We start from the raw sequence: 24,540 nt of genomic DNA on the forward strand, positions 1-24,540 counted from the left end.
TGTGTACATCTTAATTCTAAACTAAGGTTTGAGTCTTTTGCATGTAGGGGGGTGTCACAGGTGAGTTAAGTCATCAGTGTGGGGTTAACTAAAAAGGTTTTATTAATGATGAAATGATGATCAAAGGATAATTAATTGACAACTGAATAAAAATCTGATGATGATAGAATTGTTATTAAGCAGTAATTGAATGGTAGTTAAACTGATTTGACAGTGTTTTAAATTCAGACTCTAGTCAAATGCTCTACTACTTGCTACACTTCTGATAATTAAGCTATAGCTGGCTATATAAAAAACTGGCACTAGTATACAATATACTTTTAGGTTTAATGTAAAATGTCACTACCACATTATAGATATCAGATGTTGGGTAAAGGGATCTTTCAGCCTTGAGAATGAACCTTAAGAGGCATCCCTGCTCAAGGGTGAAGTCATTGCCAAGCAGCCCACTGCCATACGGGAGAGCTCAGTGGGCTCGTGGGGCTGCAGATATTTAAAGTGATTGACTTGTAGTCAAACCCCCTTTTGCTGTATGTGCAGGTGTGCAGCTATAGCAGTTTCAGATCTGACTAGTTCCAGCTCAGACTGGTACTGTGGGCTTCTAAAAAGACATGGCCTAAACTCCTTTGTTCCTGGGTAAGATACAGCTTAGGATGATTCTCTGGGTTTGCACTGCAGGGATGATTTCAGTCAGGCCTGCTTTTTGGTACCAAAGTAGCAAAGTACTGTTCACTCAGTGAGTGCATCCATCATAGGCATCTTATATTAAAAAAAAAGGGACTACCAGTGGGATCAGCCTTGTATAAAAGAATTGTGGCCTCTTAGGTTGCTGGTATCGGCATCTAATGTCTGAGCACAGGGATGCTGGAACACTGCACTGGAAAAATGTTTTTCTCAAACTTGCCTTAGGCAGAGTAGCCCATGTTCTTTACATCCCCAGTCTCTCAGAGAAGATAATGGTGTTTTCCCCACAGAGGGGTAAAGGTAAGGGGTCTGTTAGCTACCTGAAGGGACATCTTCCCAAAAGGAAATGGCTCATCCAGCTGTGTGGTAGAAACTCTTGGGAAGCGTGTAATGTTTCAACTGCCCTGTCCTTATTTAGGTAATGGATGGTATGCTGATTCCTGGCACAGGTGTAAGCACTAAGAGCTCTTGCAGCTCAAGCAAGAGGCAGCTGGAGAGTTGAGGTCAAAGAACTAGGAACTGCAAATATGAAGAACAAGTTATGAAGTTAGTTTTTTCTCTTCAGAAAGGAGAGAACAAAAGATATGGAGTAACAATCAAAACCAAAGAGCCCAGGAGTAGCATGATACAAAGCTAAAGAAAATATTCCTTCCTATCTTTAGTTATGTTTTTTTTCTGAAGTACAGGTGAAGCTAAGAAAAGGGGAGGGATTGTTAACAGGCAAAACCTTGAAGCTATCTGGAAACCCATGAGAATGGGGAAAAAAACCAAAAGAAGAGGAACAGACACAGGTATCATCCCAAGTGACCTTATGAATTATGACATGTCCAACCTCATTTAATTTTCTGAGATACTTCCTACCTTGTGAAACCTCTTCTACATAAGAGGTTAAGTGAAGGCTATAGGGTTACTGACATTTTCCCAAACTGTACTTAATAGCCTTGTTGCTGTGTGCCCTGACTAACTGCTGTGAGCCGTGGCTCCCCTGTCCTTTGGCTTTGCTACCTGTGTCTAGTGCTGTTTTGGTAGGACTTCTCATTCCATCCTCAGCCACCAAAGGGTGTGACAAACCCGAGATGGCTGTTTGTAGTGGTGTGCTTTGGCTGCAGGCCCTGAGCAGTCTCTCGGCATGATAGTGGAAGAGGAGTGAGGACTTGCAGACAGGGAAAAGGAGTAAACAAAATAGAATCATAGAATTGTTGAGTTTGGAAGAGATTCTAAAATTGAGTCCAACAGCAAACCCAGCACTGCCACATCCACCACTAAACCATGTCCCCAAGTGCCAGATCTGCATGTCTTTTAAATACCTCCAGGGATAGTGACTCAACCACTTCCCTGGGCAGCCTGTTCCAGTGCTGAGCAACCCTTCCAGTGAAAAAAATTTTCCTAATATCCAATATAAACCTCCCCTGGTGCAACTTGAGACTGTTTTCTCTTTTCCTGTAGCTTGTTACTTGGGAGATGACCAAGATGACCAACCCCCACCTTGCTACAATCTTCTTTCAGGTAGTTGCAGAGAATGATGGAGTCCCCCCCGCAGTCTCCTTTTCTCCAGGCTAAACCACCCCTGTTTGAAAATGCATCAGGCTCAACTGGTCCACATGGAATAAGAAATAAGAAATTATCATCTTGAAAAAGTGTTACTTTAGAGATACCAGACTTTATGTAAGTAGAAGGGGCTGCAGTTAGAAAAATGCAGAATCAGAATCTTTGTAATTAAATGCTTATATTAAATGTTTGGGAAGGGGAATCACCGAATGGGCCGGGTTGAAAAGGACCACAGTGGGTCATCTGTGCAACCTCCCTACTCAAGCAGGGCCATCCTAGAGCACGTTGCATAGGACTGAGTCCAGACAGTTCTTGAATATCTCCAGTGAGGAGGCTCTACAACCTCTCTGGACAACCTGTTCCGGTGCATGGTCACCTACACAGTAAAGAAGTTCTTCCTCATGTTCAGGTGGAACTTTCTGTGCATGAATCTCTGCTCCTTGCCTCTTGTCCTATTGCTGGGCACCACCGAGAAGAGCCTGGCTCCATCCTCCTGGCACCCTCCCTCCAGATACTGATAGACACTGGTGCGGTCCCCGCCCAGCCGCCTCTTCTCGAAGCGAAGCTGGTGGTGGAGGGAAAAGGCGTTATTGTAGTTTCAGAGGAAGGAAGAACAATGCATTTCCCGGACCCCCTAATGCTATATTTTTCTCAAAAGCCACGGAAATCACCCCAAGCGGCCCCTCCGCCTCCCTCGCGCCCGCCCATCCCGGGCGCCGGGGGGCGGGGCCAGCGGCGGCACGTGACGGGGGCGGGCGCCATGGCGGGCGCGGGGGCGGTGGGCGGCGGACGGGACCTGGCCGGGGCCGCGGGGCCGCAGGGCCGGGCGGCGGAGCAGACCCCGAGAGCCGCCGCGATGTCTTCCGTCGCCTCCTACGAGAGCCTGGTGCACGCCGTGTCCGGGGCCGTGGTGAGCGAGCGAGCCGGCGCCGGGCGGGGAGGGGGCCGTGCCGGCCTGGCGGGGGGCGCGGGCCGCCCTCAGCCTTTGTTGGGCTGCGGCGGGACGGGGAGCCGGGCGCGGGGTTCGGGGCAGCTCGGGGCCGGCGCTGGGCCCAAGCGGCCGGAGCCTCTGCTGAGCCCGGCGGGAGCTGCAGGGGTGCCCCTCAGAAAGCCGGCGAGGCGCGTCGGGAGCCGAGCATCACTGCAGCGGTGAGAATCGAAGCCTCCCAGAAGCTCAGGCAGAGGGGCAGCACCTCAGCTGTGCGGTCCGAGAGCTGCGCCGGGCATCGTCGTCCTGCCACGGCCTCACGAATGCTTAAGAGTTGCGAAGGGTGAGGCAGCCCATAGATGTTAATCAAAACGTAAGGCGGGTGCAGTGCAGCCCGAGGAGATTTGTATCGGTTACTGAATTAAATTTTTTTCCCATGACACTTGTAAATTAGAAAGTAGTGTTTAATTTTGGTAGATTTCCTAGTATGCCCAGCCCTTGGATTTTTCTTTTCAGAATGTCTTAATATCTTAACAGCAAATCTGCCTTCTACTTGCAACAGATTAGGGATTTTGGTGCATGTAGCATGTTGTGTTGGGCATACTGGTGGATAGAAAGAACTCTCCATGTCTTCTGTAGGGTGAAAGTCACTAAATGTTATTGAACGATAAACACTGAAACAGGCTGCCCGGGGGGTCATGGAGTCTCCCTCTCTGGAGACATTCAAACCCCACCTGGATGCATAACCTGCTCTAGGTGACTCTGCCTTGGCAGGAGGGTTGGACTAGATGATCTCCAGAGGCCCCTTCCAGTCCTAACTGTCCTGTGATTCTGTGATAAAGGCTGATTCTAAAAGGAAAAAAAGGCTAAAGGATGTTTTGCTTTTATTATAAATAAACACAAGATTTTTGTCTGCTCCTTCAATTGTTTTAAGTCAGCTTGTTTAAACATCAAAGGCAATGGGGATTTTGTTTCTGCTTTCAAAAAATGGAACACTCTCAGATTATCTCATTATCGAAATACTACTCACTCCTTTTGCTGGCTTCTACAGAAGTCAGTGGTGCTCTTTAGCCCTCTCTGTTAGCTTCTCACCCTTGAAAACACATTGGTGTAATCAGGCTGTGCCCCTGAACAAAGTTTGTGGTGTGAACCGAAGTCATAAATCCAGCCATAAACACAGAGCTGTCTTGAGGTATTGAGTCAGAAGCACATGTCAGATCACAACATGATAAATTTTGTTTATCTTCTAATATACTGAAAGTTTGCATACCTTCTAGGCTACTTAGTCGAACTTGAGACAAAGGAATAGTTTTGTGAGCAGTAAAAAAAAATCAGTGCTTGATTTCCTGTAAACTTTAATCGAATTACATAAGTATTCTTTACTCTGCATGTAGATAAAATGTAACCTTGTTGCAAAAGCTATAGGGATGTGAATTTTATAGGAGCGTTTTAGCCGTAGTCAGGCTGCTTTGTTTGACTCTCAGTGTTGTCTGAAACATAGTATTTAGTCTTTGTATATGTTTTAATTTTTTGTTATTACTGTTTTTTAGAAAGCCGAATGTCAGGCTTTGGTCCTGTACAGCTCTTCTTGGCAGCAGTCACCTCGGGCCATTTGTTCTGGCCACCTCTTGGCTACTGCACAGTTGTTTGTCTGGTACTGTGATTGATCATTGAACTGATCTGACTGAAGATGTAGCCCAGCAGAAAACATTGTTTTTCAGCCAGATTAGTTTCTTTGTCTGCACCATCGTGTAGGTGTCTGAAAAGTTATGCTGCCAGACTGGAGGAGGCAGGGGTGCAAATACAGTTGACCAAGAGCCTGAGATTACATAAACCAGTCTGTACCTGTCCTAGTGATTATTCAGCAGTAAAATGACTTGACTTGGCAAACTACCAAGATTCAGGGCTGACAGGAAGGTGGTGGGAAGGCTGACAGCAAAGCCTCATCCTTCCAACAGTGCAGGGTCATACATGTCAGCATCTGTTCCTCCAATCAGTACTATGACTTACTTTCCCTGCTGGTCTCAAGTGTGATTCAGCAAGGAATCTGACTCTATCTTGAGGGCTTTTGTTGCTGGGGAAAGGACTGGTCCGTCTCATCCGTCTCGTTTTCCTTCCTTCTAGCTGTGAAATCCTGTCTTCTTCATATGATGCTTCTGGCAGCCTTCTCATCATTTAGTTGCCTTGTTCTATTTGTAAACCCAGGAGAAAAGTAACTTGGCTTTTCTGAGTTTATTTCCCTCAATTTAGCAGGAGGAGGGAAGAGGGTATGAATTGTCTTTTATTTGCAGTGGTCTATTAGGTCAGCTTAGTTATCTCATGACATTCTCTTCAACTACAGCTTCCTATAAGTTTTAAGCCAGTTTGACAGTCAAACACTGGAACAGGCTTCCTAGAGAAGGTTGATGGCCCAAGCCTGTCAGTGTTTAAGGCATTTGGAAAATGTACTTAAACAATGTGCTTTAGCTTTTGATCAGCCCTGAGGCGGTCAGGCAGCTGGACTAGATGATCATTGTAGGTCTCTTCCTGTAGTCTGTTTTGTGCCTTGTGTCCACCTGTTTGTCCTGTGTGACACTAGCCCAGCTATTTCCCCATTTCCATTTTCTAATTTTGAGTGCAAGTGTGTGTGTGTATGTTGCTGCTGTACGGTGGATTGCATTGAGAGTAGGATTCAGGATGGATCTCACTTTGGGAGGATGGAAGCAGGATAAATTGAGCAGGGGAAGGCTGGAAGTTGTAGTGACTGTGCAGCCTTATTCTGTGTGTAGGTGTGTGTAACTGCATTTTGAGGTTGGCTTCAAAATTGCGGTAGTGCAGCCATCATTAGGAGGTGTATTTTGGCTCTTTCTGGCACTGTTTCCTGCTGGCACTAACCTAACTGAAATATATTTTTTATAAATTTTCGGTCAGGTGGGTTCATTAATCCTGCTTGCTGTCCAGTGGGGTAGATGGTAGGTACTGAGAATGAGCAGACACAGGACAAGTGCGTGGGAGAGCAGAACCAACCGTTTTGGCAAGAGCCCAAAATGAATGGGTTAAAATAACCAGGTAATTGTGGCCTGGTGTTATGAAAATTGGGAAAACCTAAATCTGGTTAAGACTTCAACCAAGAGTTGCCCTAGTGAGGAAACACCACCTGAAAAATAATCCTCTGTTGCTGGTAGTAGAGATAAATCCAAGCAGCCTGCTTGGGAGCAGGAGTGTTTCCAGATGCAAAGCTCACTTATGCATATAGCGTAACACAGCTCTAGAAGAGCTTTAAACACAGCACTTGTGTGACTTGCTGTATCCCAGACCTTCCCACCATTTAAACAGTTTGCATGACTGCTAATGGAAGAGTGCCACAGCTTTAGCAATCACTTGATGCATGGAAAACAGGTTTACACCAAGCCAGGCCTTTTTTTTTTTATTTTATTAGATTTCTTTTCCAAAAACTGTGCAATATTATTGCTGGAGTATTAAAAACTGAAGAAGGTGAGTGATGGCAGGGAGAGAAAGGGAACAGCTGCTTGTATGGAAGATACGGGTATTTGCAAATACAGTATTTAACCTTTTGTAAAGGATGGTGTCTGATAGCTTCTCCATTTAGAGGCTTTAATGGTTGGATCACATAGGAAGTGAAGAGGGCATTGGATTCACCAGACATGAATCTGGTGACATCTAGGTCATGATTTATTGAATTCATTATATGTAATTCATGCCACTGAGAGTGTCTTGGTAGCTGATCTTTATTGCCTAAACTGGAATTTAATGTAAAGCTGGATTAAGTCCTGAAAAACATGTACTATCAGTTTTTTAATGAACAGAAATTTCAGTTTGGTCATTGTTTTCTTATTCAAAACAAGGTTATTGTAACACAATGTTGTTTGTGTCAGTCTTTTTTTGTTTTTTTAAACTAGAATTTGGGTATTGAGACTAATGAGAGGTAGAAAAAGTGCAGTGTATTTGTCTGCTGATGCTCACTTTATCAGCTCTTGGACTTCAAAAACGTCCTCCTTGGGCAAAAAGCTTTTAATGGTTTTAATTATAGCTTGATCTAATGCAAGAGAAAAAAACCCCTGATTTGTAAGTATGGGACCAAAACCCACTTCATATAGACATTGTTCTGCATGGAGTTTATCCCTTTTAAACTTGCTCAGCAGACTGGTTTCTGGGTGAGAAGCGAAGGGCTACAAAGATCGTAGCAGGCACTGTACAAGCAACTGATACACCATATAGCCAGTTTATTTTGTTTTTCAGGGCAGTATGACTGCAATGACTGTATTTTTTCCTTTGGATACAGCTAGGCTTAGACTTCAGGGTAAGTGTCAAACTCTAGTTTCTTTGTACAATGGCATTTCTGTTTGTCTTGACTTGGGTGCTTGTAAGGGTGGTTGTAGGGGGATATTTTACGTGAACAGAAATCTTACCTGTCTAACACTAACACCATTTTTCCAGCTGAAGGTAATTCTTCCTTTTGAAAGTGTTGGGCAACCTTTTAATTAGCTGAAAAGGCTGTGTGATCTGTGGCCAGACATGGGTTTTAAATGGTTATCTAAGATGAAAGAGAAAAACAAAGATGTGAGATTGCACAGGATTATATTTGTGTGTTGTTGGTTTTGGCTGCTGAAAACACTTGAAGATGCAGGGGCACTATCATGAAAAACTAGTCTAAAATTATTACTGAGGATAGTTTAAAGGAAAAAGTCAGGATTAGAACTGGGATTAGGAATATCCAGTATTTACAAAAATGCATCTGAGTATAAACTTTTTTCTGACTCTCTGTCTTCTGGTCAAAAGTCACAGAATCACCAAGCATTTTATTACTGTGACTAAAGCTCTCTTAGGAACCTGAGGGAGATCATCAACCAGCTTGTCAGATGTATGTGGCTGAGAAACGAGCACCATATTGCTGTTGGACGGCTCTCAATGCAGGAAGAGACAGGGGTTTGCTAAGGCTTGGCTGTTGGCAAATACCTGTTTGCAGGAAACTGCTCTGCTAGTGGTGCTAGTCTGGTGTCCAAGGAACAATTTTGAGAGCAGTTAGGCAGGCCCAATTCGAGTCCCCTACCTAGGGGAAGCCTACTTTCAGTTCATGTCACCAGTATCAGGAATTGGTAACTACAGATACTCTGGGGCACAGCAGAACCTGCTGGTTTGGGTAAAAATTAAAAAAGGAAGTAGCCTTACCTAGCAAATGAAAATAAGGAGATGTTTTATGGAATTGCTGCAGAAATAGGGAGCATCTATCCTGTATGAGGAAGAAGAAACAAGTGCTTCTGGGGTATATTCAGAATAACAAGGATAAGGACTTGAAAAACAGTGCTAAAAATTGGAATAATCGAAAAGTCTGATTCTTCTGTTTTCCAGTTGATGAGAAGCGGAAATCTAAGACAACACCGGCAGTTCTTTTGGAAATAATCAAAGAAGAAGGCTTGTGAGTAGATACTAATTTTCTGCTTATCTTCATGTAGACAAGCTCTGAAACTAATTTCACTTTACTTTTAAAGTGGATTAGTTAACTCATATCTGTGTGAACAGATTTTTGTTCTGAATTGAAATGTCTCCATGTAAGTGTGATATGACTTGCATAATCTTATGTGTTCATCTTTAGCTAATTAGGATTAACTTTCTTGAGCACCTTATGCAATTGATCTGTTCAGTGATGTAACTGTGCCTTCATTAGAGAGGTAGCTGTGCCTCCTCAGAAATGCAAAGGGACCTTCACGTACCTGATCAACCAGCTCTGTCTGCCTGGATTCTTGGGTGTGTCAATTTGTCATAATCAAGATGAAACTCCTGGCCAGCCAAGCCAGATTCAAAAGGAGAATTGAGACACGTTTCCCAGTTGGAAGGTTTTTTTCCTGCTCCTAAACATGTAGAAGTAAATAACACATGACTCTGTGCTGGTGGGATTCAAGATCTGTCTAAAAGCAGTTAATTTTCGGCTGTGCTGCACTTTTGTATTTGCCACAGTCTGAGCTGAGCTGGCTGGGAAAAACTGTTGTATGCCTGTCCTTGTTAGAAGTATTTTCCTAAGGGAATCCCTGGAACTCCTAAGTAGACTAGAGCTTCTAGGACATTAAACCTGACAAAAGTTTAACTTGGCCCATAATGTTCTGCCACCTTTGAACTCGGGCAGTTGGCAGTTGTACGCATGAGGAGTTCTCTGCCAGTTGGTGATCTCTCTCGTTCACGTTCCTGTGTTGCTTTTGTCATGTGAGGGTGGCAAATAAACTTCAATTAAAAAAAGGTGAAAGGAAGAAAGTTAAAAAGAAAAATTAAGAAGTTAACTGGGGTGGAGAGACTGCAAAAGTGGTCATCCTACTTTTCCTGTGAAACTGAAAAATCAGTAACTCTGGCAAGAGAAGAACATCGCTTCTTCCAAGGTATTGGGAAGGCCTGGCTAAGCAATGGTACTAATTTTAGAGATGTGTTTGGAGTAACAAAAACACACCAAACAACAGCAAAACTGAAATGTGATGTGAAATCATAAACGTACTGTTCACATTAGCTTTAGAGTCTTGTCTCATAATATACTTTTGTGAGCTGCTTGTTCTCATCTAGATAAAGCAAATAGGTTTAGCTAATGGACTTTCTGCAGAAGTTTATCAAACAGCTTTGCTTTCTTACTTGCACTTTGTCTTTTTCTGGGTGATTTGAAAGGTGTTTGTTAGTGTACACTGAGTTTTTCTCAAAGTTGCAGTTTGGAATGCAAACTTAGGGGTTTTTTATGTGCAGAAGTATTTGTGTGTGAATTACAGATGCTACCACTGACAACTTAAGTCATTTAAATAAACTCATGGGTTTTGTTTTAGTTTCATGTTTTGTACTGCAAGATGTTTCATTTGATAATCATCAGAAATTGTTCTTAATAAATCAAGAAAAAACAAACTAACACGCTCAGTTAGAGGACATAGTCCCCACAGCAGATTTCTCTTTTTCTTTTCCAGCACAGAAGAGATAGGTAATATAAAAATTGTTTTAATATGACTTATGAATAACTGTATAGTCATTTAATTTGTAATTATAACTGTATGTTTAGCTAAGGCTATAACTTCAGAAGCAGTCTTAATAATGTGGTATATTCCCAGCTACATAGGAGGGATGGATTTGAGACAGAAAACTAGCATTTACATTCTAAGCAGTCAGATTTTTTGTGTGTTTACCAGCCTTGCATCTTTTACAGCCTCCTTGGAGATCCTTATATTCTATGTATTCCCAATATTTTAATGAATACTAAAGAGCCTCCATAATTACTGCTGTGGAGGAGATTTATTATGCTTTTAACATGATACCAGTTCTCTACCTGTTCTGTGCCACTCCAGTGAAGGTGTGTATCATTATCTTTTTTTGGATGTGTTGTAGAACATGCTGGGAATGTAGGGCAGCTGTTGAGGTGTCCCTGTTTTACAGGCTCATCAGGCCTGTGAGAGAAGGGAGCTTTGTTAGTCAGCTGTTACGAAATCGTTCTTAAATCAAGACAGATTTAGATGATATTTGGTTTTTCATCTGTGGTTAATATAGTTAAAGTTAACTAGGTGATGTCTTTTTCTCACTGACCTGGCTAATTTTCTCTAGAATTTACTGCCAGGCATCTGTTAGAAATTCCTCTTGCCTGCAGATCTCGTGCCCCAGGTCGTATCCTTTGCAAAACTCTTCTTGGTGAAGTATATAAACTTCAGTAACTAGTCTTCCATTTTTAAATTCTATGTGAGAATCTGGACTGCTTTTTTCCTTAATTTAGTATGGTTTGTTAGCATTGATATAAAAACATCTATTTTGTACTTTATGTAACATACAGTGTTGTATCTCTGGGATCCTCCACCAACATGTAAAATGAACCAGATCACATAAATATTTTGCTGATCCTTACTGTGTCTTTTTGCTTTCCATTAGGTTGGCACCATATCGAGGATGGTTCCCTGTTATCTCCAGCCTTTGCTGCTCCAATTTTGTTTATTTTTATACATTTAATAGTCTTAAAGCCCTCTGGGTCAAAGGTCAGCATTCAACCACTGGGAAAGACTTGGTTCTTGGGGTTGTTGCAGGTAATACTTAAAAATCTCCGTTTTGTCAAGAATGTGTTTTTTGGTATATTCTGCCTAATGTTTTTCTTTATGAAGTCTTCTGGAGGTCACACTGAGTGCTCAGACCTCCCAGTATATGCAGACTTGCTTCTTTCTGATTGCTCCTTTATGTCCTTCCCACCTCGTAAGGAGATGCACAAACCATTCCTGTTGTGAATTCTGACACAAAGCACAATGCTGTTGTGGTCTGGTATAGTATTTGTGTCTGGCGTGGTGTTTGCCACGTATCTAAGCATCATCACTAAGATGCTGAAGATAAGTGGCAGGGAGAGGTAATAGTTGCCTTTTTTTTTTTATTTAGAGAAAAAGATATGCAATTCTGAAATATTTTCAATTAGGTAAGGAATTGTCTTGTAAGCATTTGGGTGTCAGTTTTCAGACTTGTTTTTGGGTTCTCACCTGAAAGTGACAGGAAGTCCCTAGATACATGCAGGTCCAGTGGGACCATATGTTCTTTTTTCATTCCATCCTCCTGTGTGGATGGTACAGTGGCTTCTTTGAAGGGATGATAACATTAAAGACCTTTCTAGCAAATCCAGCGTGAAAAATTACCACTGTGTGCCTGTGTTTGCCAGTAATATTCTTTAGGAACAATTGCTCGTGCGACCACACAGAAACAAGCTGATTTAAAAAAAAAACTGCAAAAAAGGTTTTTTGAGGTCTTGGATTTTTGATTTGGGTTTTTTGATTTTTTGGAAGGGGTGAGTAGTTGGCAGTTTCTTGATCTTTCAGTGTGGGCACAGTGACTGGCTAAATAGTTGATGGAAGTAAGTAAGGAAATTCTTAAGTTGGTTATATCACTGTGGTAAAATGCCATGTAATTACATTTTTGAACAAAGGCTACAGGAATTAGAGTGACAGCTTGTTAGTTAAATGTCTAGCTCTCCTTCAATGTCTGTAGTTTATATCCTTATAATGAAATCATATCTGGTGTAAATTTTAAATCTTCTGGTTCCTGCTTATTTTTCTTTGTGCTGTGTTTTGCATTAGGTGTAGTGAATGTACTCTTGACCACTCCTCTTTGGGTAGTGAACACACGTCTGAAGCTGCAGGGAGCAAAATTCAGAAATGAAGACATTGTACCAACTAATTATAGAGGCATAATAGGTAAGCACCCATTGTTGTCTTCAACCAAAGAAAAGTTCATGAAATGAAATATATCAAGGACTTTGAAGACTTTTGTTCATATAACTGGTTTCACCCTGTAATATCTGTGCTTCTGTCACTTTGCAGTCATTGAGTTTTACAGGAAACTGGACTTTGCTATTTCTAACAGTAATTAAGACTTTGCAGTATGCACCCCTGTGACTAAAATGCCTTTTGTATGTTACAGAGATACTGGAGCAGTAGTGAGCCTTGTGAAGTGATAGCTGGGAGTCTGAGTTTGGGCAGACAATCTGCAAATTAAACTTCACTTACTTTAATCTCTTAATCGTCCACATGTTCAGGCTGCCTTCCTTTTAAAACCAACCAATCAAATAAATATTGTTGTAATTTTGAAGAAGGTTTAGAAGACTTTAATGTTGATGCCATGCTTGTACTAAAAAGAGCAGGGTGTCTCTGCAGATGATAAGCTTTGTTTATGTTAGTGGTGATGTGAGCAAGAACCTCCTTTGTCAGTACCTTTCTGTTAACTTCTAGATTAAAATGGAAGGTAAAAATAATTGCATAGAAGTCTGATGTGAATTTTTATACACTTTGAGTATTAGGCTTTAAGTATAACTTCTCTTACCTTTTATGGTAAGTGTTTTGTACTCAAAATTTTAATGATCTTTTTCCCCCCACCTTTTGTCTCAGATGCCTTCCATCAGATAATAAGAGATGAAGGAGTCTTAGCTTTGTGGAACGGTACTTTCCCCTCCTTGCTTCTGGTCTTCAATCCTGCCATACAGTTCATGTTTTATGAAGGCTTTAAACGAAAGCTTTTGAAAAAGCAGCTGCAAGTGAGTATGTTTTGAGGCCAGATGGTGAACATGCTCTGTTATAAGACAGGTTCTTTGATATGCACCACTTGAACAAATTCAGAAGTGTAGGTTTGGTTTTCATTCTTGTATTTTGGAGGGATTTTTTGAGTTAGTGTATCTAAAAAGGATCTAGCATCATGAAATGAGGTGTCAATCTTTCATGTCCTTAGGAAAGATATTCCTGTGATGAATTCCTCTACCTGTAAAAATAGAACTGCACCTCTTGTCCGCATTTGTTTACATTTGTTCACAAGTCTAGATTTAAATTAGAGATTTCAATTCTAATATATCTTTTATAAGTCTGCTTTTAACACTTTCTCCAGTAAATCAAGTATATAGAACCTTCAGAGTATCACAGTTTTTCTCTGGGCCCTGTCATTTTAATAACATTTTTTTCTTGAAGCCCTCAATTCTTCAGTGTAATTTTTCCACGGATGGACACTAGAATTGAACCATATTGCAACCATACCTTCCCAATTCTCTAAATAGAGGCATAATCACTTTTCTGTCCCTGATTTAGAGTTCCCTTCTTTTTTCTTATTCTGTTGTATTTCACTATATCAGATGTAGAATCTCAGCTGAAGTCATGTTTCTTTTATGTTCTGGCAAACTGAAAAGCATTTGCGTTACATTTTCAGATAATGTCATAACATAATATATGTTTAAGCTCTGGCTCTTTGCTGTTAATTTATGATTTTAGGATGCATTGTCTGATTTAAAATGTTAGGTCATATCAGTATGTTTCAAAGCTATCTTGTTTTTCCTCAAGACATAGTGAGATTATTTTTACATGAGATTTTGCACTATCAATGAGGCTTCAGACTTTTACTGTCTTTAGTTAGTACTGCAGCTGTAGCACTCCATTTGTGCCTCATGGATCTACCCAGTTACATTATGGACAGTACATTTTTTGTGTGGTGAGCTGAGCTTCTCTCTGCATTGCTGTTTTCCTCTTGGCTAATGACATATTTATTTATATATTTATTTATTGTATTTCTTTTAAATTCCTTAGTTCCACCTTAAATTAGGGCATTTCTTTATCCATGATCAGTGGAGAGGGAACATACTTTTTTTCCCTAGCAGTGGTAATTTTTATTTTGAACAATATTTTTCTTCCTGTTTGGTCTTTTCCTGATTGTCTTAAATATATCAGATTGATCCTTTTAGGATGTGCATGTGTAAGCATTTTTGTGATTGCAATCAATATATTTTGGAAATTTCAAGCACGTTTTGATATGGGCACCTACTTATTTTCCTTGATTAATTCACACTGGTAAACTGAGATGCATTGTAATCAGTATAGGTTATAACAATATATTTGGTGCATCCTGGAACAGTGTGGGCTTTGGCAGTGAGGATGGGCTTCCAACAGGTGTTCTTCACAAGAAGACTGTGTCATCAAGACTAAAATTCTGCCTGAGAGCGTAGTAATTATGCCTCGGGATTACAGGATGATGTTCAAGGAGTCTTTAACTGTCACCATTTCACAAGCACCATGTGACTTGTTAGTTTTAGTTGCAAAACCTGAAATGCCTATTGATGATATGTTTAAAATTATACTTCCTTATCTTTTGTCTACTCTTGGTGATTTAGATTGGTCTAGTTGTATGGCCTTATATAAATGCAAAAGCAGGTAGAAGTAAAAAAATAAACTTTAGTTGTGGGCAAGTAAGTTGGTTGAACTATAACTAACTCTTTAAATTGAGAAGGTCTAGGGATTTCATGAAATCTTCATGCCAAAGATCCTTAGATAATCTGGTAGCAGGTACCACTACTGAATCCCCAAACATATCTGGGTAACTGGCTGTTTTGGTACAATGTGGAAATAAATATGTTCTTTATCTATTGAACAGCTCACATCTTTGGATGCTTTTGTCATTGGTGCAATAGCCAAAGCAGTTGCCACGACCCTCACTTATCCTCTGCAGACAGTACAGTCAATTCTGAGGGTAAGTAATAATTTTGTTTCAGGGTGACTCTGCCTTTGACTTGTTCTGTATCGTGCAAGCGTTATTCATATGGCTAGTTTTTATTTGAATTAATGGACCCATCATTCTGGGAGGTATTTTTGCACAGTGCAGGCCAGTGATTAGGATGTCTCTCCTCTTGGATTCTGATCGAACTTGATGTTAGTGGAGCACATCTGTTTCATGTAGCTGGTAGGATTGCCAGTGTAGTGCATCGGTACAGAAGCTGAGGCACTGTGCTGCTTTTACGCACTACAAGAACGTACATTTACTTCTTTGAATATAAAAGGAAAATGCATCAAGTGAGAAGTTAAATTTAAATCTTCTAAACCCAATCTGTTTCCAGATGACCTAGAGTAATAAAAGAAACGTTCTGTTCATAGGTATTGTTGTTTGGATGATGGTCTGACCTTGTCAGTATCCAGAATGTGATTCATCAGGGGAAGCTGAGGTCCCTCATAAATATCTTTAACCACTTGCCTGGCTGTTGAGGCTAATTGTAGTGGTAATGGTAACACTTGCACTTTTTCTTACTTTCGGCTCGTATCTATGCTGGATAATGCTGCTCCTTTCAGGATGTACCAATATTGTTGGAATATTGACACAAGACAAAACTTGTTAGCAGGGAGGAAGCAGGAGACCTGGCCACGCATAAGCATATTGTACTTTAATTTCTGTGCTTTTAAATCTGTTTTTATAACAGTTAAATATTAATAAACTTTTCCACATGAAATATGATGCTACTTTCCTAAGTATGGAGAAGCCTTAAATTAATGGTAAAGCCGTTATGTTCTAAAACTTGTCTAAATTCTGAGAATTAGTTGAATTATTGAAAACGAGCCTTCTGTGCTAAGGGTATCACTTTTCAGACTTCTCTAATATGGGAATTTTCTTGTTAATTGTACATCTGGAAGAATTAATTTTCAGCTAATTTTCAAGCAATTTTTTAATTATTTGAGTTATTCTTCTCTCTAATTAGAATGAAATAAATGTATTTTGATTTTTCATAGCCTGTAAAAAGATACTTTGGATGCTATATTTCAAAGCAACAGGACTTGAATATGTTTACTGTGTAATTTTGTCAGTTGCCATCTTTCCTGAAATTTTCATAATTTTTGATCAGCTGAGCTAGTGCTTTCATTCAATATCTTATCCTGTTTTAACAGCCTGGACACTCCTCAGAAGCTAAACTAATAACAAGAATTCTATTATTGGAGTGACAGACACAAAAAATATTTAAGCAAATATAGCTCTGTTTGGATAAGTTGCAACATCAGTTTGTTTTTAATTTGTGATGCTTTTTCTGCTGGTGTAAAGGAGAACTGGAAGGAAAGTTGGAATGCTCTGTTTTAGCCTGAGCATTGCACGGCAGTGCAGGTTTCATGGGGCTACATCCCTATAAGAGCTTCAGCCCTTGTTCCTTTTCATGGTTGCTATAGAAGTGGCTACAGTCTTGTGGCTTCATGTTTCATCTGTCTCCTTTTAGCTTTTTGAATGAAATTCTTCTGTCTCATGATGACAGAAGAACGACAGCTTTGGTAAGTTGTGCTGCCAGCTTGGTGTACTGCCCAGCTGCAGCTTCCTGCTCTCCTCAGCTGCAGTGAGCCAGTTCCCTGCTGGCTTCCCAAGCAGTGATGAGTTGCCTTTCTGTGGGAGCACAGCTAAACCATCAGTGTCCTGGTGGGAGGGGGGATTTTTCTCACAGTGGCCCACTGTGAAATGAAGTGGCCTGTATGATACTTCTCCATGCAGGACCGTCCTCTCCCTGTGATGGTGAGGAACACAAGCACCCTCTCTCTAGTTCTGCAGTCCCTAGGTGTGACTTCGGTCCCTTTGCTCTATGAAAGAATAGCCAGGAACCCTGAACACGTCTGCATCTGTTGTACCTGTGCTGTCCAGTTCAGACTTGCTCTGCTGCATGATGCATTTCCTAATCTGAAGCCAGCATTGTTCTGTTTGAAGTTTTTGGTACTCACACTAAGTGATGCTAAAGAAAAAGACTATGAATAAAGGTTTAGTATTTTCAGAAATAGCATTCTGCATGAAGTATGCTTTATGTAGTTGTAGAGAGTTTTTTGAAACAATTTTAGCAGATTTACACAGAAGCTAATACAAGCTCAACATAATTCATATAAATTTACACATCATAATTAAATTCTGTCATCAAAGTAGAAGTATAGGACTCTTTTTTTCCTTTTCAGCCTTTAACCTTTAGAAACCTACTTTTGTTTGAAAGTTATTAGGGTTCTTTGTAATGAAGGTTCTGCACCTTTGCTTTCAGCTGTTTGGCACAGCACTCTTCTTGATAAAATGAACAGTTATCCTGTGTAATTAATTGACAGTAGTAGCAGCTTCCAGCCTTGCTGTTTCGTATGTCTGTCTCCTTTTCAGGATGACACGTGACATACATGACACTGGTTTTACTCATTATGCAGTGAAACTATTCTTTAGCCTATGTGTCAGTAAAAAGCAGATAAATTAAAATTGCCTCTGGAGATATAGCAACACTTAATATTCTTAGTGATCCTGGTTGAAGAAGTTCTCTTTAAAGTCTCTTTTCTCTGTCACAGAGAATGCTAGTCCCTTTGGGAAATCTCCTGCAGTAACCACTGAACTGTTAACATCCTAGTGAGAAATTAATGTGGTTTTTTTTTCTCTTGATGAATCTTTGTTTGCAGTACAAAAATTGTCCAGTGGTGGAGAAAAGAGGAGAATGAAGCACCTAATGATGGTATAGTTTGGAAGGCTATGAGTAATCTGGGCAGTGACTGACACTGTAACTTGGAACCTAGTTAGCAGTTTTTTTGGGGGGGGTCTGAGTCTTTGACAGTAATTCTTAATACTGATTAATCAATACCAAATGAGTTAGTTACTGGTGAGAAGATTGTGGATTTTGAGCACATATTTTAGTTAATAAAGGGAGATTTTCAGTAGCATTCTCTTGCTGGTGTTTCCATCTGAGTTGTTGAGACATATGGTATTATCCTGGCATTTTCTTAAAGTTTCTGAACTGCCTAAATCAGCTTGCATACTTCACCTACTGTCAATGGTAATGTCTTATACCTAAGATGCAGCAGTTGTTTCAGCAAGTTCTGGGAAAAAATCATCCATTTGCAGTTGTTCAAGTTCACCTTTCTTACCACAGAGTATACAGGCTTCAAAAGCTATTAGGCTGTGCTGTTATAAATACAAAAGTGTACCACTCTTGTATATTAATAATTCATAGTTACAGCTTGCTGACAGTACTATTGACCTGGATCAGATGAGAGTATCACTGAATGCTAGAAAAGGAGTTACTGAAGTTGCTAGTTTAGCTCTGAGACACAAAACTACAGCAGCAGCTATTGTGCCTACTGAAAACCAGTTTGGGGATAGGCAAGTGCAGTGAGTAAAAAAGAAATATTATTTAGGCCAGGTAGGTGGATCAAACAATTTTGGATTCTTCCACAGCAGTCCACACATAAGTGTTTTGCTTCAAGACCATTGCTGGGCAGATAAATTTTGTGTTCAGCTGTGCAATCTTAATGTAGTATTGGTTTGCAGATGTGTGAGTGAATCTTTGTCAAGTGAAAGCTGAGCAAGCCAGAAGGAACTTGCCTTGAATGTCATATCCCTACTAAGAGTCTGCAAATTATGCTTTTGAAATCTTGAAAACTCTTTTTTCCACAGCAACCAAAAGAGGAAATACGGCCATGTGTAACACTTTGTTAGAATCCATCTTAAAACCAAAACAAATTATTGTAGCCTGTACAGTTTTAATGCTTACTTTGTGAGCTTTGGCCTCAGTTCCAAGCTGATGGCCATATGACATGGAAAATGTTTAAAGAAGTTTAAGATAGGCTCTCCAGATTTCGTGTATGTGTGGCATTCTCTGCCAGGCACTGTGGGGAAATAGTACAAGAAAATGCTCTTCGTTTTTTTTTCAGTTTGGACGCCACAGGTTGAACCCAGAGAACCGAACACTAGGCAGTCTTAGAAATGTTCTTTACCTTCTTCAACAGAGAGTGAGGTGAGCTTTCCCATTTTTTTTTCTCCTACCATAATATAGAAGACTTAGGCATTACTAATATGGTGAAAATGTTGCTGGATCTGAATTTTGTTTCTTTGCCTCCCTTAAACTTACCATTTCAGTCAACCTGGTTTTTGTAATATCTTGCAGAATAAGTCCACAAACCCAAATTCTCCTAAATATCTGTATAGTAAGTGGCATTAAGGATACATATGGATACCAATTCATTCCAACTCTCATCTTGAAAAGCAGGTTTCTTGCACAAAAGACCTTTAATTCCTGCAGAATTTTCTCTTTAAAATATTATTAAAGGTAGCTGGCACTGGAGATCAAGAATGGGTTTAAGATTCCTACAGTTACCTTTAACTTGTGATATTAATTCTTCGTTGTAGTGTACTGATTTACTTATAGAAAGCTATTCACACTTGTTTTCTTGTTTGTTTTTTTTTCTCCTCCTTAGGCGTTTTGGATTAGTGGGACTCTACAAAGGCCTTGAAGCAAAGCTCCTGCAGACAGTCCTTACTGCTGCTCTTATGTTTCTGGTATATGAGAAACTGACTGCTGCAACCTTCACAGTCATGGGATTAAAGCACTCACGCAAACATTGATAAAGGAACCTACGCCAAAGATTATGGGGTCTAGGAAACACATTCCGTTTTTGAGACCAGGCTGGGTAACAAAGGGTCCTCACTTCCTCTACTTCTTTTTTTAGCCACCTCTGTCTCCAGTATTTGGAGAATCTGGAATATGCTCTATAGGACCTGTTGCCACAAATTCAGGGATAGTCCATTCCCTATTGTTCTGTGGACTCACTGCTTTAAGAAACAAAGACACCTTATTTAAGCACTTGACATAAAATTTTAATGATTATATGATTTGGTTGACATTCTTGGCGAGAATTAATCTCTGACACTATGCTTTCTTGTTTTCCCTCAAATAGTCCTCAGTTATTCCTGTATCTTTACCTTCTGTCAGCATCTGGTGGAGCTGGTTTTGTTTTATCTTCCTTGGGTGCCTCAGACACCCCCCCCCAAACAATTGTGTTATTTTCCTTGACCTGTGTTTGTCACTTCATATTTGGTTTATTAAAATAATTCATAAAGATTAAGATTTTTGGCATAGTTTTCTTTTACTTTCAAGTATGTTTGTGGCACAGGATGTGATATTGCCCCAAGTACCTGGTGGTGAGGTCTCTGAACTGCTAGAATGTACATTACAAGCAAGTGGACATTCTGTCTTCTTGAATCCACCTATTTTGAATCTTGAAAATTTTGAATGCAGATACTGGCTACATAGAAGGAACAAAACCTGTTGCTTCTTCAAGCTGCCTCAAGAAAATGGACTTGCTACGCAGAAATACACGAAGTTTTGTAACCCCATTCCTTGTGAGAATATGTGAATTCACACATTCTCATGCAGACAGGGGGCACTGCCCTATGCTTCAGAACTGCTATGCCATCTCAAAAATGTGCTTTAATTATTTTTCCACTGATCTTCCCAGACTATAAAGCATAAAGGTCATAACTGTTGTCCCAGTTAATGTATATGTGTATGTTCTTTTTGCATAGTTTTGGTCAGTACTCCTCGACCATAAAATCCACATTAAATCCTGCTGTGTTCATCATTAAATTTGCAGTATGATTGTTCTGAAGAACAGTTTTCTATTTAAAGTATTGAAAAATGTCATGGCAGTTTAGCACCAAGAATGTATGGGAAAAGACTTAAATGCTGCAAGAAATACATTAGCGAATTACAAAATGGCACCTTTTTTTGGAGTCTTAATTGTAAGTATGAAATTGGAAAGCAATTCTGCAGATGTTGTCTTTTGAATAAGAATAAAGGCCAATTGCTTCTTTTAAGAATATTCAGACTACCTATACAAGAAAAATCCAGTTCAACACTGGATGATTTTCAGTCCAAGTAGGATTTACATATGACAAGTAAGAATGAAAAAGTGCAATGAGCTGTAATTATACTTTGTTAAAGGATGAAACCTAATGAAAGACTGGAGACCTCACCCCTGGAAAAGAATGAATCACAGTTCTGAAAATTTCCATGAAAATACTCTGACTGAAACCAGGTGCCCTGTGGAAAGGTAGTCTGCTGTCTTTTTGGTGTTTTTAGTAAGAAATTTGGAATTGGTAGTATGGCTCTTGAAAAGCTACCTCACGTCAAAAGTCCTGGTGTCAGAATCATTGTGGGGTAGCAAAGTGGTTCTCATGCTACTCTGGCTGAAATCTATGTGGCTTCTTGGAGCTGTAGTTTAGCAACTCAGGTTGCTGCGGTCTGTGGCACAAAGGAGCAATTCCTACAGAAATATTTTTTTGGTTGCTATACCTATAAGAAGAAAGTAAATGCTTGCTAGCATTTACTAGCCAAAAAATACTTGTCTGTCTGCCAGTGTGGACTCAAAGGGATAAAAAAGTATCTCATTTTTGCAAAAAAGCTGAATACAGAAGCCCCATGTAGAGGAGTGCTGGCCTTGGCTGTGTCTGCGTTACTATCAAGTCTGGAAGGAACAGACATTTTGCACTTAACTCTCTGCTTGGCTCTGCTGACCAATTATAATGAGACAGTTTCATAAAGGAATGAAAGCAAAAGCTACTGAAGCCGGGAGCACCTTCGATCTCCTTTTAGTGGTAGACATGTGGCATTTGAAACTTTTTTTTGCTTCTCCATTCTCCAGTATTGATTTAAGTATTAGTCTGAAATAACTGAAAGACTACTTAACCTTGTGTGACTGAGCCAAACTACAGATGGTTGAGGAATTGTTCAGTCATTTGTTCAATCAGCAGGCAAATGTTCATGTTACAGCTGGTACCTCTGCCTTAGTTTTCTCAGGCGTAGTTTGAACAGATGATGACATTTATCTTGGAATGCCTAGAATTATTTCTGGCTTCGAAGGTGTAGGTGAGTATCTTTGAGAAAGCATAATTTATCAAAGTAAACTGTGAAAGACTGTTTCTAATCTTTGTACTGAAGTTGTAAGTCACCCTTGGTGAATACTGTCCAGAAATAAAGCCGAAATACAATCATTTTACTCTATTTTAAAATATATTTATATAAATTGTTGTTTGCTGATGTCCCCCCTCACAAGCAAACATATAACTTCACGGGGTAGTGTAAAGACATGATTCAGCTAAGCTCTGTAGTCATTTCACTGGAAAAAATTAGTTGCAGGAAAACTAATGACAGAGTTCCATGTCAAACATCACAAAATATGCAAGTGTTCTTTTGGACAAAAATGACTCCTAGCAGACAGGGTTGTGTCAGTTCAAGCTGGAAATAGACAGTGAAACAGAGTATGAGGTGCTGTGGCAGCAGCAGCTCTATGCACAAGTACCTGCAGTGGCAGCCTCAGTTGCCAGTGCACTATACTTCTGCTGTGCAGGCAGTATGTAACTGTGTGTTCCATTCAAAAAATTGTGTCAATTCACTTCTGGAGAACCTAACAAAAAATATTTTCATCCTCAGGTGAAAAATAGACCTTCTCCCTAATTTTTTAATACTATTTTTGAGGGAAGAGAGAAAGGAAAGATGATTATAAAGGACAACAGCAGAGAGGATCGTCCGTCTTAGCCAAGTTCCGTCATGGATAATTCTGACCTTGGCTCAATTTAGGAGATTTAAATTTAATCCTATGCTGTTCTTTCTCTTCCCCACCTCACACTTAGACTGAAGGTAGGAAATCCCTTTGGCATCTTAGAGATTTCAAAGCAAGTGGCATCTCAGATATCTGTGATGTTTGGAATGAATTCTGCTCCTATTTGTATTCCAAACCATGTTTCTCATGATTATAGATTGTTTGCCTCTATAGTAGGACAGTATTTAACACATTTTAACTTATTCACTATGTTATTTGCATATATATATGTATATATATCTAATATTGTGTAACAAATGTTATTCACTAAGCCTCAGTTAGGAGGATGACAGCTGATAGAATATATTCTTTTTGTCTTATGTAATGTTGTTGAATTGCTGAGTGTTGCTAAATAACAGTGTCTGCTGCTGGAGCAGGCTGTACTTTGCTGGAAGCGTCTCCCCATCAAATGATTTTCCTTTTCTGGTTGCACTGGAGAATGTTATTAAAACCTGAAAGCTGGTGCATACCCTGTGTGGGAGGAAAAACTAAGATTTACCTCCAGTCTGTCCAAAAGGAATAGAGTGTGCTGCAGTGCTGCACTGCAAAGCTGCTTGTCCAGATTAATCCTTTCGTTACATGTCTTACTGCTCATCTGCTGAGGAAGGAAGAGGGGAGTACTGACCCTGGGCCTTGCTGGACTTCTGTAGTAAAGGCAGGTAAACACAGCCCATTCAGAGGAAAAAACAGGTGAGCTTTCAAGATTGAGATATTCCTGCACAGTGCTCTGTTGAAAAAGGTATTCATTGCCATCAATGGAATTATTGTTTCACCAGGTGTCAAAAACATTTCTCAACTGATGAGTGTGTTGCAGGAGAGCGCAGGGCCATGGGAGAGAGGGAGCTGTTTGAGAGGCCTGCAGTGCTTCAGGGCTTATGCCCATTGTTGCATTTTATGTCTTTTTTTTTTTTGTTTTTAGTCAGTATGACTTTGAAAGCAAAGAGTTAGATGAGGAAGATGGATATCTAAACCAGGTGTTTTTATATAATTGTTTAATCACCTAATCTATAAGGCTGAATTCTGCATCTGCAAAGGCTGCTTCATCAGCATTATAAAACTCTCTCTGCCTCTTGCAGTTGCTGTCTCTAACAACAGAAACAGAGGGGTTTTAAGGCACAGTCTGATGGTGTGTGTGGGCTGCTGAGTCCTCTTCAAAGCAAGTTTTTGTAGTATGGAGAGGGTCCATGTCTTGCACGAATAAAGCTGTGCATGACTATGTGATCTGTAGGGGGCTGTTGATGCTGACCCAGTGTAAAACATTACTAGTGTGAGACATCATATATAATTTATATAATATTTATAGCTTACAGGTTTTCATAGCAGTAGATAAAATAGGATAGTTTTAGGATTCAATGAACAACAGCAAAAGAGCTCATTTTGAACTGGCACTTCATGCAATAAACTGCCTTCTACAGAATTATTTTAACTTCTGTATTCTTCCTTTAGTTTGTGCTTGAAAGAAATGGACTCCAGAACTTTCTGGAAAATAATAACTAAAATGAGATCTATTCACCTCTCTGTTTGGCAGACAACATTTTTCTCTGCTGTTCGTAGCAATGTAGTGAATATGTCAAAGCAGCCTGGAGGACAGCACTGTCACTTCAAGGTAAGGGGCAGAAGCTTGTGAAGAGATGGATTTTATTTCCCTCTGCAGCTGGGGAGGTACCAGTGCAGTTACTGCAGCTGGGGGAGAGAGAAGAGCAGCAATTTGGTGGTGGTCCAGATCAG

At 40.1% G+C, this 24,540-nt stretch overlaps 1 protein-coding gene across 2 annotated transcripts; it reads left to right on the forward strand.

Annotated features, from left to right (window-relative positions):
* Positions 1–2,978: 2,978 nt before the first annotated feature.
* SLC25A17 (solute carrier family 25 member 17) lies at positions 2,979–20,273 on the forward strand. Of its 2 annotated transcripts, none has more exons than XM_051784247.1 (9): positions 2,979–3,142; positions 7,400–7,460; positions 8,510–8,576; positions 11,039–11,190; positions 12,220–12,336; positions 13,027–13,172; positions 15,047–15,142; positions 19,087–19,169; positions 19,630–20,273. In XM_051784247.1, exons 1-9 carry the CDS (start codon positions 2,993–2,995, stop codon positions 19,775–19,777), a joined length of 1,020 nt encoding a protein of 339 aa, XP_051640207.1. In that variant the 5' UTR covers positions 2,979–2,992; the 3' UTR covers positions 19,778–20,273. The 2 variants fall into 2 exon arrangements, with proteins under 2 accessions (XP_051640207.1, XP_051640208.1); XM_051784248.1 differs by lacking the exon at positions 2,979–3,142 and adding an exon at positions 3,526–6,208.
* Positions 20,274–24,540: the final 4,267 nt, after the last annotated feature.

This window comes from Manacus candei, unplaced genomic scaffold (assembly GCF_025592945.1).
Source record: "Manacus candei isolate 608988 ecotype Guabito, Panama unplaced genomic scaffold, ASM2559294v1 h1tg000018l, whole genome shotgun sequence".
NCBI classification, from domain to species: Eukaryota; Metazoa; Chordata; class Aves; order Passeriformes; family Pipridae; genus Manacus; species Manacus candei.

Coding starts and splice junctions, on each gene's coding strand:
- SLC25A17 (XM_051784247.1), top strand. CDS start 2,993: ATGGCGGGCGCGGGGGCGGTGGGCGGCGGACGGGACCTGGCCGGGGCC. Junction 3,143..7,399: donor ACGCCGTGTCCGGGGCCGTG/GTGAGCGAGCGA, acceptor TTTGTTTTTCAG/GGCAGTATGACTGCAATGAC. Junction 8,577..11,038: donor ATAATCAAAGAAGAAGGCTT/GTGAGTAGATAC, acceptor GCTTTCCATTAG/GTTGGCACCATATCGAGGAT.